This window comes from Trachemys scripta, chromosome 5 (genome assembly GCF_013100865.1).
Source record: "Trachemys scripta elegans isolate TJP31775 chromosome 5, CAS_Tse_1.0, whole genome shotgun sequence".
NCBI classification, from domain to species: domain Eukaryota; kingdom Metazoa; phylum Chordata; order Testudines; family Emydidae; genus Trachemys; species Trachemys scripta.
In genome coordinates, this window is record NC_048302.1 from 22,815,916 (window position 1) to 22,828,525 (window position 12,610).

A 12,610-nucleotide genomic window follows, 5' to 3' on the forward strand; every position below is an offset into this window, starting at 1 on the left:
TCTCTGACCTGCTCCCTCCCGGGGTTGCTTCCAGTGAGTGCAAGGACTCCCGTTCACATTCCTCCCACAGCCCTGGCACAGCTAACTCCTCATCCAGCTGCAAGAGGTTAAGTGGGGACCAAGCATCCGCACAGCCTTTCCATTCAAGATACACATCTGTTAGCAGGCAAGCACTGAGCAAGCAACGAGATTTCCGGGCACAGCTAACTCTGTCCTGGAGTTTAGAATAAGTACAGTTCAATTTGCAGAGTACAGGCCGTCAGGGACAGAGAAATCCAGGGGATACGGATCGTTCTGTGGATATTTCTATAACTCTCCAGAATCTGTTTTTTTTTAAAGTAAAGCTTAATTACACGTCAAGCCGCCGGGCTGCGCCGATAGCCTACACAATGTAAACTGACGCACTGATGTCTTGTCGATCTGCAGCTCTACAGGCAATGGTGGTAAGGGAAGCACGGTTTTCTTTGCTTCCTGTTGCTAGAGGAAAGGTTCAAGCTTCCTTCCCCACCCCACCCCCCACCTTAACATTATAGGCTCCTTGGGACACGGCCCATTTGAAAAAGTGGGCCCTTGTAGGACGTGAGGACCAAGGACCCACAACGCCAAATGGAGCTGCTGGTACTATACCTCCAGGTACGAGGGAAAAAACCTGAATAAACAGAGCCTGTGTCTTTTAAATGGCTTAGCACACTTCTGGTGTGGCACGAATAATTAGCACGGTGAGCCACTTCACGCTGTTACACAGCATACCGTATGTTGGGATGGTGCCCAATTGGTGTGGCCCTAATGAATGGTGAGAACATGGCTTGACACGACTGAACTGCAAAAGAGGATTTGGGGAGCAAAATCTCTCTCTGAGCATCAGACAGATGGCAGAGGTGAAACTGACTGGCTCCATGCTGCGGGTATGATCAGTACTGATCTTTGGGTCAGCAAATATGTCCACTTGAAAGCAAACAACACGTGCAGAACATCCTGAGCGGAGCATGGGCTCACCGGGGCATCTCGACCCTGTTGAAGGACATCACGCAAGGGGCTGAAGTGAATGATTGAAAAGGGAGTGAATGCGGGTTAATGTTCAGTTGGCACCACTCTGCAGTCTCCTCCTGAAGTATTAATTAGGTAAAAATTAGTAGCCACACACCCAGACATGTGACTCCTTTGAAGAAAAAGAGTATAGAAATCAAGCAGATGAAATTACTCTTGAGGAATTTCTTATTGACGCTTAAAGAAGCAACACTGCTACACAGAGTAGCCAAAACTCTGCTCGGTGCACTCGAGTAGGACTGTGAGCCAGAGGGGTCTCCAGGCAGCCAGGGCCTGGCCTCAAGACAGACCAGAGGGCTGAGGAGACCGGACCCGGAGAGAAGAAGTCGTCTATAGAATTTGGTAACCACTTTCTCTGTTTGCCAAGCAGGAACTGTGTAGGGTTACCATATTTCAGCAAGCAAAAAAGAGGACGGGAGGAGCCCCGCCCCTGTCCTGCCCTAGCCCCGCCCCTGCCCCACCCACTTCCCGCCCCCCTCAGAACCCCCAACCCTCCCCCCCGCTCCTTGTCCCCTGACTTCCCCCTCCTGGGACCCCTGCCCCTAACTGCCCCCCCAAGACTTAACCCCCTACCTAAGCCTCCCTGCCTCTTGTCCCCTGACTGCCCCCTCCTGAGACCCTCCCCCCCATCCTAACTGGCCACCTAGGACCCTATCCCCTACCTGTGCCCTGACTGCTCCAACCCTTATCCACCCCCCCACCCCCAGACAGACCCCTGGGACTCCCATGCCCCATCCAACCACTCCCCACCCCGACAGCCCCCCCCAGAACTCCCGACCCATCTAAACCCCTCTGCTCCCTGTCCCATTGACTACTCCGATCCCTCTCCCTACTCCTGCCCCCTGACAGCTCCCCCCCAGAACTCTCAGCCCCCCACCCAGCTCCTTGTCCCCTGACTGCCCCCTCCTGGGACCCCTGCTCCTAACTGCCCTCCAGAACCCCACCCCTACGTAAGCCTCCCTTTTCCTTGTCCCCTAACTGCCCCTTCCTAAGACCCCCCCACACCCTAACTGCCCCCCAGGACCCTATCCCCTACCCGTACCCTGACTGCCCAAAACCTTATCCACACACCTCCCAGAAAGCACCCCCCCGAACTCCCGACCCCCCCCCAATCTCTTGACTGCCCCCTCCAAAATCTCCCTGCCCCTTCTCCGACCCCCTGGCTCCCTTGTCGTTGGCCTTCGGTTCGCCTAAGGTCTCTCTGGGAGCTTGCTGAGTCTGAGCCGTTCTCCCGGCACGCTGGGCAGCAGCAGGGGAGGAGCTCCAGACTGCCGGAGGCGAATGCAGGGAGGGAGGGAGTGAGTGAGCCATGCTGCATGGGGAGGAGGGACTCTCTCTCACTGTCGGAGCCCCATGTAAGTGGCACCATCCGGCTGCCCTGTTAGCCGCACGTGCTCTGCATGGCGGGGGGGGGGGAAGTCTGGACATTAACAAATTCCCCCCGGACGCTATTTTTAGTTCAAAAATCCGGACATGTCCGGGGGAATCCGGACGAATGGTAACCCTAGAACTGTGTGAGGCTAGCACAGGGCCTGTTTGTGTATGTTTGTGAAAGAGAGGCTCGCTAAGAGGAATGTATAGCTCTTACTGTATAGTTCTTTAATGTCTAACATAGGAGTTATGTGCTTAATGTAACCCTTTACCGCTTGTGTAATTCCTTTGCGAATAAACTGCAGTGTATGCAGGGCCGGCTCCAGCATTTCTGCCGCCCCAGGCAAAACAAAACAAAACAAAAACAAAAAGCCGCGATCGCGATCGGCGGCAGCAATTGGAAAAAAAAAAAAAGCCGCGATCAGTGGCGGCAGTTCAGCGGCAGGTCCTTCGCTCCTAGAGGGAGTGAGGGACCTGCCGCCCCCGAATTGCCGCAGGTGCCGCCCCTCTCCCTTGGCCGCCCCAAGCACCTGCTTGTTAAGCTTGTGCCTGGAGCCGGCCCTGAGTGTATGCAAGTTAATTACTGTGGACCTTTCAGTAATCTGCTCCACTGGGAGCCACTGAAGATCCATTCGGGGTCATAGCCCCTGCTGCCAACACCATACACCCAGCAAGGACCCTTGCCTAGTGCCCTCAACCTGTTCTGACACTTCCATGCAAAAGCAACTGCTGTTGAAGTGACATGCCCCTTTCGGCAGCCGCACAAGCTGTGGATCGTGCTGGACAGCCCAGGTGAGATTGGACTCTAAGGAGCCCATGCCAAAGGAGAAAGAGCTTCTACACCCATGGGTGACTCAGTCAAAATTTACAAATTAAGTCTTGGGGAGCACATTTACATCTACTCCAATAAAAAATAATCATGTGAAGCTGGAGACGTGTCAGACATTAAACTGGTAACTCTCGGGGGGAAGGGGAGGGGACGGAAGAGAAGAGCACAAAGGGGAGGAAATATACCCTGTCTTTGCAGAGGGTCCTTTCAATGGGGCTCTTCCACTTCTAACTGCCCTGATCTGCCTATTGTGCACAAGTGGTCGAATTAGGGAGAAGGGAGTTTTCAGAAAAGGAGAAATCTCTACAAGTTCTACTCTGACAGCCTATCCCCAGTGAGTCCGATACCACAGACTGGAGGGAGGACCAGAGTCCAGCCTGTCAGACTGGGATTTTACCTGCTGTTCCTGTATGATTTTTGTATTACAGTCACGTGCCTACCTGAGGTGAAAATACACCCAGCCTCTTAACTAACCACTTTCTGAGACCTATTGCATCTCCAGAGCTGCTCTCTGTGAGTGTGGGACACTCATCCAGGAGTAGCTACCTGAGCACACAGACATCCTACTGTTTGATGTTTAAGGACATTGACCGAAGGAGGCATTATAAAGTGACCTTCTAATTGATCGATGCACAGATGTGGGGCAGGAGAACGCACTAGTCCGCTGGAATTAGGAAAGGAACAGAAAGTGGGACATTCAGAAGTGCTCAGCGCTGGTCTAACTCTGTTCGCACTGAAGTTGCTGGTGAAACTCCCATTGATTTAATGGGAGCAGAGTTAGGCTGACGTGCAGCGCTGTTGAAAGTCCCACCCAGAAGTTTGCTAAAGAGCAGACGTCACCAAGGGAAGGAACCACCTTGGACATGACGACAGGATGGCACGATCCCAAAACACTACTGGAAGCTTTTGATGCAGGAACCGCAAAAAGCTCCCACAGGGCGATAAGGAGGGGGGATGGGAATCTCCCCTTAGAGATGCAAACTGTTGGGTGCCTGATCCTACCCCACTGCAGTCACCGAGTTTTTCCTCACTGACTTCAGAAGGCTCAGGACCACCAAACATTTTCCCTGTTCTCTGAGATATCAACGTAGGGCAACATAAACCTTTCCACATTCCAGGTGGGGCTCGGCAGCTGCCCTTCCAGCAGAGGCTGCCTGGGAGACACAACGAATCTGTGTCTATCCTCTGGCCAACTTGGGTTCAACGCCCTCCTAGGGGACCCTGCCCACTTCTGGGGCTACCCCAGCCAGCCACAAACCCCCTGGCACAGCTGGGATCACAGACTATTTGCACTGCTGCAGCCATAGCCAGGGTTGTGCCAATAAGCCGGCAGGAGTTTGGGTACGTATCGGGCCCCAAAGCCTAGACCAAAGGAGAGTGCAGTAAAGTAACAGCACTGGCTTTAAGATTAAGCAAAGCAAAGCGCTAGGCTGTGAGGTCCTCTCCCTATGCAGCCCTTTCCAGCAATGTTCAACAACTGGCCACCAGACTTCCCCCACTGCTTTCCACCCTGCCCCCCGACCACACACATGCAGGTGCTAAGATTGGAAGGGGACGCAAACTTGTTACCCAGTCCCTCCCCCGCCAGCAGTTTGGGACGCCAGCGAGTATACCTACACCGTAGCTCCCCTCACTTTGAGCAGGGAGTTGGACTAGATGACCTCCTGAGGTCCCTTCCAACCCTGAGATTCTATGATTCTATGAAAGCGAAGCCTTATTTATGAATTCACAGAGAGCAGGACAATAAGCCAGGTCATTTCAATGTCTAGCCATAAAAATCCAGATTTGGGGGGGGGGGGGAAGAGGGCAGCCGGAATACCCAGTTCCTATCGCCCCTACTCACAAGTTAAGCTTAGTAACTTAGGCCCTGACCTTGCAGGCAGGCCTCCGGCAGCCAATGGAGCAGCAGGCTGGGAGCCTTCAGGAGCTTTAAAACCACTCTCACCATTCAGACTCTTGTATGTGTATAAAGAAACTAGGAATCTGAGATGGGAAGATGCTTTCCTTTCTTTTCGAGTACTGCACTCCTGAGCATCCCCAGCTACCTTTCCCGTAGTTAGCACTAAACCCTGGAGAGGTGCGACCCAAAGCACTGCTTTGAACAATCGATCGCATGAGCAACACAGTGCCTTCCAAACGACACTGAACTGCTCTCTGAGAGCATGTGGTTTGGGTTACATTTTCAAAAGCAATTAAATATTTGAGATAATCAGCAGTAGGTGCAGTGGCTCTGGTTACGCTGGAGAGGTGAACTTGGGATCAATCCAAGGGCTTCCTATCCCATCCTCCCAATCCCATGCTGCAGCCTTGGCAAAATCTTTATGGGAAGCCGCATGATCTAGTGGACAGAGCACCATACTTGGAGTCAGAACAGCTGGATTCTATACCGAATGCAGACACTAGTATGACCCAGGGCAAATCACTTGACCTCTTTGTGTCTCCGTTTTCCCTCCCACCTTTGTCTATTTTGTGAATTTAGACTGAAAACTCTTCTGTACAGTCAGTCTCTTATTATGTCTCCATATAGTACCTTTGCACAGAAGGCCCAAGCAAGATCAGGGTGCCATTATGTGCAACAGCAACACAACTAATCAATAAGATCTGTGGGAAGAAATAGTTGTATCCAGCTGAATAAAAATGACCCAAGTGGGTACTAAGCCACACAAGTGTGTGATTTTTAAAATTTTAGTCTCTGATTCTGGGTGGGATTTTCAAAAATCCTGCCATCACGGAGGAGCACAAGTCCCACTGAAAGTCAGTGGGATTTGTGCTCCTAAGCGAGTTAGGCACTTCTGAAAACCCCATCCTCCATAAATAACACATTGAAAAATGAGTTTTGCAATAGGACAAGGGAACTCAACCATTTCCAAGTCACCCACCAACTTTTTTATTTTATTTGGGCCACTCCTCCCTTTACAAAATGAGTGGGGCCCTTTGTTTTCTGTTTTTGTTTTATTTAATTTGTTTTCGGGAATGTATCGATGTTTATTACTACGACAACAAAAACAGGTCAAAAACCAGTGGAAAAAGCAATTAATAATTTTTCTGGGTAACTATGGGGGTTTATTTTGGTGGCCGGAAAGACTGTGGGGAAAAGTATTCAGTAGATGAACGCTTTGATGAATGCAATTCAATGTGGTTTGCTGCAGAACTAAAACCGAACTCAAAACACAACACCACCTCTAAGTTTAAGAAAACAATATACCTCTAATCCCCAAATAAAACTTTTCATTTCAATAAACAGTTTACTGTTGCAGACGTAGAACTATTAGCCTATAAATATTTACATTGAATAATTGGGCCACACCATTTGCAGTGCACACACGCAACTTCATCCTTTTCTCCTGCTTTTGTTTTTTTAAACTTTTGAATACCTCCTTGTGTTCTGAAGCGTATTGTGACACAGATTTTTGTTGTCTTCCCATTTTAGTGTGTCAAAGCTTTAAACCTCCATGGCTGCTACCTGAGCTACTGCAGATAGGCTGCAATTATCCTCACACTACCTCAATCAGAGCTAGCGAGTATGAACACGTGAGCAGGGGAATCACACCTCTACCTCGCAGGGTAGAAATAGCCTTGACCTGGATTGGGGATGCCTGGGTGGGAAGTGTTGGTTTGGGGTTGTTGTTTTTTTTTTAAACCGTTTAATATTCTGTTTTCAGTAAAAATCACAGCCAAGAAATCCAGCTCTTTGGAACACCCTGGAGTGAGAAAGATCTAAAGCAGCTCCAAGCAAACTGGGATGTTACTGTTAGAGTGATCAGTTTTACGAAGGTCTGTCACTCCTGCCAAAAAAATAAAGGTAAGGGGATCGACTCACCCTTGTGGGCACATGGGAGGGGAGGGGTTGAGAACCCACAGTTTGTACACACAGGCTCTGCCGGCTAACACAGAATGGGGAGGCAAGTGTGTGTGGGGGGGGAATACCTTGTTCCAGAGGTGGAGGGACAAGGACAGACTGTGGCACAGATTCTTCTGAGAATCCTGTGAGATGGGGTGCCTACCCCACACAGGCATAAAAGGGGTTAATCATGCCCTGCCCCAGAAGGAGCAATGGAGGTGAGTCCTTGTGTGAAGCACAGCCAATCAGGGAAGAGTTGTAGGGAGCAACCAATCCGGGCCCAGCAGGCTCAGATAAAAGGGAGCTGCAAGGCAGAGTAAGATCAGTTTCTCTCATGGAGCCCAGGAAATAAGGGCTGTGTCACTGAAGGGCTGAGAGAACTAAGCACCTTGGACAGAGCAGGGAAGCAAGAGGGAGCTCCTGGCTGGCTGCTGGGACTGAGCAACTGAGTGCCCTGAGGTGAGGGTGAAGAAGGTTCTGGGGCCATGGGGAAGTGGCCCAGGGAAATAGAGCAGCATTGACGGAGGGCACAGAAGAGCAGCAGGAGACTGCTAGTTACACGGTCCCTGGGACGGCCCGGGTCCCCACTACTCTCCACTGGGGAAGCGGATGGACTGTTGGACAGCAAAACACAGATGATGACCTAGCCGGAGTCGAAAAAAAGTCACTGCGGTTCTGGGAGTTGAGAGGAGCCGTAGGCGGGAACAGAGACAGAGTGCTGGTGTGCAGACCACAGATGTGGGCATCAGCCTAGAGCTAATCCCCAACTTGATCAGAAGGAGGCACCAGTCTGGCGATGAAGGCTGTACCCCATGACACCCTGCTACAGGGTTCTCAGAAGACACCCTCTTGTTTCCCACCTGTCTAAAGAAATCCTGCTATCAGCAACCGTGCTAAAAATAGGCTTACTCCCACTAATAGCAATGACCAAGCTTCCATTGATACCACAAGGAGCAGGAGCAGCCCCCAGGGTTGCTCCTAGCAAGATGTCAACCTACACTAATGAGACCGTTGATTCTGGTGAACACAGTAAAGTCTGAGAGGCAGGGGAGAGCACTATAACTAACAGCCCCCCCTTGCTATAATGCTAAGAGAAAGCAAGTCACATTTACACAAAGTAGGAAACTTCCGCACCAGATCATCTATGCCCATACTGACGCCTCTAACATTGTGCAATGCTTCGATACGTCATGGTTATTTCTCTCCCCACCCCACCGTTCTATAGCTATAGATTCCAGTAACCAAACCCACCTTATTCAGCACCCTAATTCTGTACAACCTGTCAGCTCCATTCATTGTTGAGTCACAAAGAATTCATACAAAAGTTTTCACATGAAGAATCAAACAAACACGTGCCCCACCACTGCAGCTGGTGTTTGAAGTATGCAAAAAAAATCCATGTACCTGGCTTGCTTCCTTCTCTCTGATGGCCTAGCTGTCCTTTGGTGTTCAAACCACAGGTGTAAACTTCTCCATTCTCCAGTAAGAAAACAGAATGGTTTCCTCCACAAGCCACCTCCTTGATGTTTCGGTCGTGAATGAATCCATACACCTGTGGCTCAGGGATGATTGCTTGGAGATTGCTACCTATCCCAGGCTGGCCAAAAGACCAACATCCCCAACATAACATTTTCTCTCTCTTCAGCAAGTCATGTAGCTTTTTTCCTTCCTGGGAAAGAAGAGAAATGAAAAGCGATGAACAAGTGATGCAACCACGTCCTGTTCTCAGAAGGAAGCGGAGCCAACACAAAAATATTTCCTGTCTAATCCCGTCATGTCTGTGTATTTGCTACATGGATTCACCTTTAATCTTTACCAGTAAATAGGGCATTAGACAGTAGAATGAGGACTCATGGGCTCCACTCCCTGCTCTGCTATAGACTCAGTGTGTCACAGCTATTGTGCCTTATTTAGCTGCCCTGGCAATGTATAAGACGGGGATATGGTGCTTACTTTTGAAGTGTTTTGAGATCTAGCAGGGAAAAGCACTATACAAGAGTGCTAAGTATTGTTATTTAGACAAAACTATTCTTCCTCTGACCCTTAAAAACCACTACAATGTTCTAAACTAATGGCTCAAAACACAGCAGTTTATAACTGCATGTAGTGAGCCAGTGTGGCACCCCTCCGTCTCCAACAGGGCCAAGCTTCCTCCAACCCCAGCGTGGGCGGAGCCACCGGGTCCGGGGCCCGCCCCTCCGAGGTCACGGCCCCGACCCGGAAGTATAAAAGCCCGCCAGCAGAGCTCAGTGAGGCCCAGACTGCCAGAGAGAGCAGACGTCCCAGGCCGAGCTCCTGCTTGGGAGACAGCCACAGGCCGCCTGCTACCCCCCGTGCTGGTCAAGCCTACCTCTCGCCAGGTACCCCGAGGAGGACTGGCCCAGCCTGCCCCGGACCAGCTACCCCGAGGAGGAGCAAAGCCTGCCTCGTGCCAGCTACCCTGGGGGAGAGCTGCCGGCCCGGCCCCCAAGCCCCGCACCCGAGGAACCGATGCTGCTGGACTGGCCCGAACCCGGCATCGCCAACGAGGTAGGCCCCGAGGGGGAACACGGAAGTAGCCCGGGGGTAGCCGACCCCGGTCAGGCTGCAGAGGCCTGTGAGCTGATGTCAGTGTGTTTCGGTCAGGATACCCCACTGACCAGCAGCGGCAGTAACAGCTGCTAGGGCCCCGGGCTGGAACGCAGTGGAGTGGGTGGGCCTGCGTCCCCCCCTGCCACCCCTGCTCACGGGTGACAGGCTTCCCCCTCACCCAACGCTCAGGTGTAGGACCCTGGGCTTACCTTAGCTGCTTGTTTGCTCCGCCCCTGCATCCAAGGGCCTGAGCTGTGACTGTTTGTGCCCCGCCCTGATCCAGGGCCTGGGCCTGCTTAAACTGCTAATTAGCGCTCAGCCCCTGCCTAAGGGCCTGAGCTCCCTGAACTGCAGGCCGCTCAGCCCCTGCATAAAGGGACCTGAGCTTCGACTGTCTGCGCTATAGTGAGCTGGTGTGGCACCCCTCCATCTCGGAGGGTAGAGCCCCGGCGTGACCGTACTACACTGCATTAGTGCAATGTTTTGGGCAATTACAATAGACCACCTTTTCAAAGGATGATATCTGCAAAGAAGTTATTTAAACAGGTCCTGATTAGATTGATCTCAATTATTTACAGGGTACTGGCCACGTGCAATACCCTAGTACACTACTAGCTGAGAAATCCAGGCAGAGAAGGAATTTGCACTACTGAGCATAACCAAAACACGTTCGTGTGTGCACACATGTCCTCCCACCCACCCCAAGGCCATGAAGTATCCAGCAGAAAGGGTGCACCACATACAATTCCCATGGAGCATCACAACAACAGTTTAGCGTTTACACAACAAGATACTGATGTGAAAGTGACTTGCCCAAACCCGCATATTAGAACACCCTGGCTCCCCATCCACTAAACCATCTAACAGCCAGCACCTTCACAGGGAACAGTAACATGGCACAAAGAAACAAAGATGGACAAAAAAGGAAGGAAAGAAGAAAACATGCAGCCAGCCAGTACTTGACAATGCCATAAGCCAGGGGTGGCCAACCTGTGGCTCTGGAGCCAATGCGGCTCTTCAGAAGTTAATATGCGGCTCCTTGTACAGGCACCGACTCCTGGGCTGGAGCTATAGGCGTCAAATTTCCAATGTGCCAGGGGGTGCTCATGGCTCAACCGCCAGCTCTGCCACAGGCCCTGCCCCCACGCCACTCCTTCCCACTCCCTCCCTGAGGATGCCATGCCCTCGCTCCTCTTCCCTCCCTCCCAGAGCCTCCTGCCCGGGAGGTGATCCGGAGGTGTGGGGAGGGAGGAGGGGCGCTGATCAGCCGGGCTGCCGGTGGGTGGGAGGCGCTGGGAGCAGGGCAAGTGGGGGACGTATTACTGTGGCTCTTTAGCAATGTACACTGGTAAATTCTGGCTCCTTCTCAGGCTCAGGTTGGCCACCCCTGCCATAAGCCAAGCTCACTCCTGGTTTATACCTGGCAGCAGCAAGAGAAACAATCTCTCATTCCAGAAGAAGCGACTGTGAGATTTTTTTGTAAATTCTCCCATGAGGCCTAATCTCAAAGTATTTGGGTCATTTGTTAAAACATGTTGCACTAGCAATAAAACTCCACCCCTGAAGCATCAGAGAACTCCTGTGTCTTCCCTGGGAATACAACAGGACTGATTCAAGGTTACTATTTTGGGGGAGGAAGGTGAGGGGGGAAGAAAAGGAAATAGCCTGGGGATCTAGGCCCTAAACATTTGAGTGATTATCTCTCACCCTATCTTGGTTGAGGGTCAGCTGAGGTGGACCTGCTCTCAATTCCACTAAGGCAGGACTGAGAAGGGTGGAGTTTTCTCCTGGAATGGGTATGGGGAAGTCCCTTTCTGGGTTGCTTTAGAACATGCTGCAAATCCCATTTGTCTTTGTTGGCCTTTTTATTTAAACTTTCAGGGCTGTTCCCTCCCAACCATCCCCGCCTCCCCCTGGTATAGACCAGGGCTCACCAACCTTTCAGAAGTGGTGTGCCGAGTCTTCATTTATTCACTCTAATTTAAGGTTTCGCATGCCAGTAATACATTTTAACATTTTTAGAAGGTCTCTTTCTATAAGTCTATAATATTTAACTAAACTATTGTTGTATGTAAAGTAAATAAGGTTTTTAAAATGTTTAAGAAGCTTCATTTAAAATTAAATTAAAATGGAGAGCCCCCCGAACCGGTGGCCAGGATCTGGGCAGTGTGAGTGCCACTGAAAATCAGCTCGTGTGCCGCCTTCAGCACAGGTGCCATAGGTTGCCTACCCCTGGTATAGACTAAATCCTCTGCACCAGTGGGGAACTGATCCTTTTGAATGGTGAAAGTCGCCTGTTAGGATTCCTCCGGTGCCAGCTGACAGGGCTCTGTCCACCTGTGCGAATTGGTTCTTGCATGTATTTTGGTTTTTAATTATACTGGACATAGATGCCCGGTGAAAGACAACTTGCACAGTAGCTGACACTAAAATAGATCCCAGTCCCAGCTGATACTCACCAGGCAGTGATAACTAAGTGTACCACAGTATTTCCCTAAGAACAGGCAATACTGCACCGCAGTAAAAGTGGTGTGCATGGATTTTTGATGGTTTGTTTTTCAAATGATATCTACTTGTACTAAACTCACATTCCCTCTCCAAGAAGCCCATCATCCAACCTCTGGGTAGCAACACAGCCAGCGCGATCCAGAGTGAGGCTGCAGCTTCAACATTCGCTCTGGGACATGACTCTCTTCCCAGCATACAACCTGCTTGACAGCTATCCACAAAACAGCAGCCCTACATGTCCAAGTCCAAAATCTGTGATAGTGAAAATAGGTGCTGCTCCACTGACTGTAAGAGTCGCAGCAACATTAAATCTGGTCTCCAGCATTTGTTTATACAGGTAAGCTACATTGATTTCTTACAATATATTAGCTATATATTAATCTTCTGGGTGTGTATAAAGGAGCTGGATACACACACACACACACACACACACACACACACAC

The 12,610-nt window shown here is 50.7% G+C and overlaps 1 protein-coding gene across 4 annotated transcripts in view; it reads right to left on the reverse strand.

The window, feature by feature from the left end:
- Positions 1–12,610, reverse strand: part of HERC3 (HECT and RLD domain containing E3 ubiquitin protein ligase 3) — a 143,091-nt gene that overhangs the window by 115,405 nt on the left and 15,076 nt on the right. For all 4 annotated transcript variants that reach the window (XM_034772328.1, XM_034772323.1, XM_034772324.1 and 1 more), the window contains exon 2: positions 8,493–8,757. In XM_034772328.1, the coding sequence (XP_034628219.1) occupies positions 8,493–8,718 (226 nt within the window). In that variant the 5' untranslated portion in view covers positions 8,719–8,757. The remainder of the gene's footprint in view (positions 1–8,492; positions 8,758–12,610) is intronic.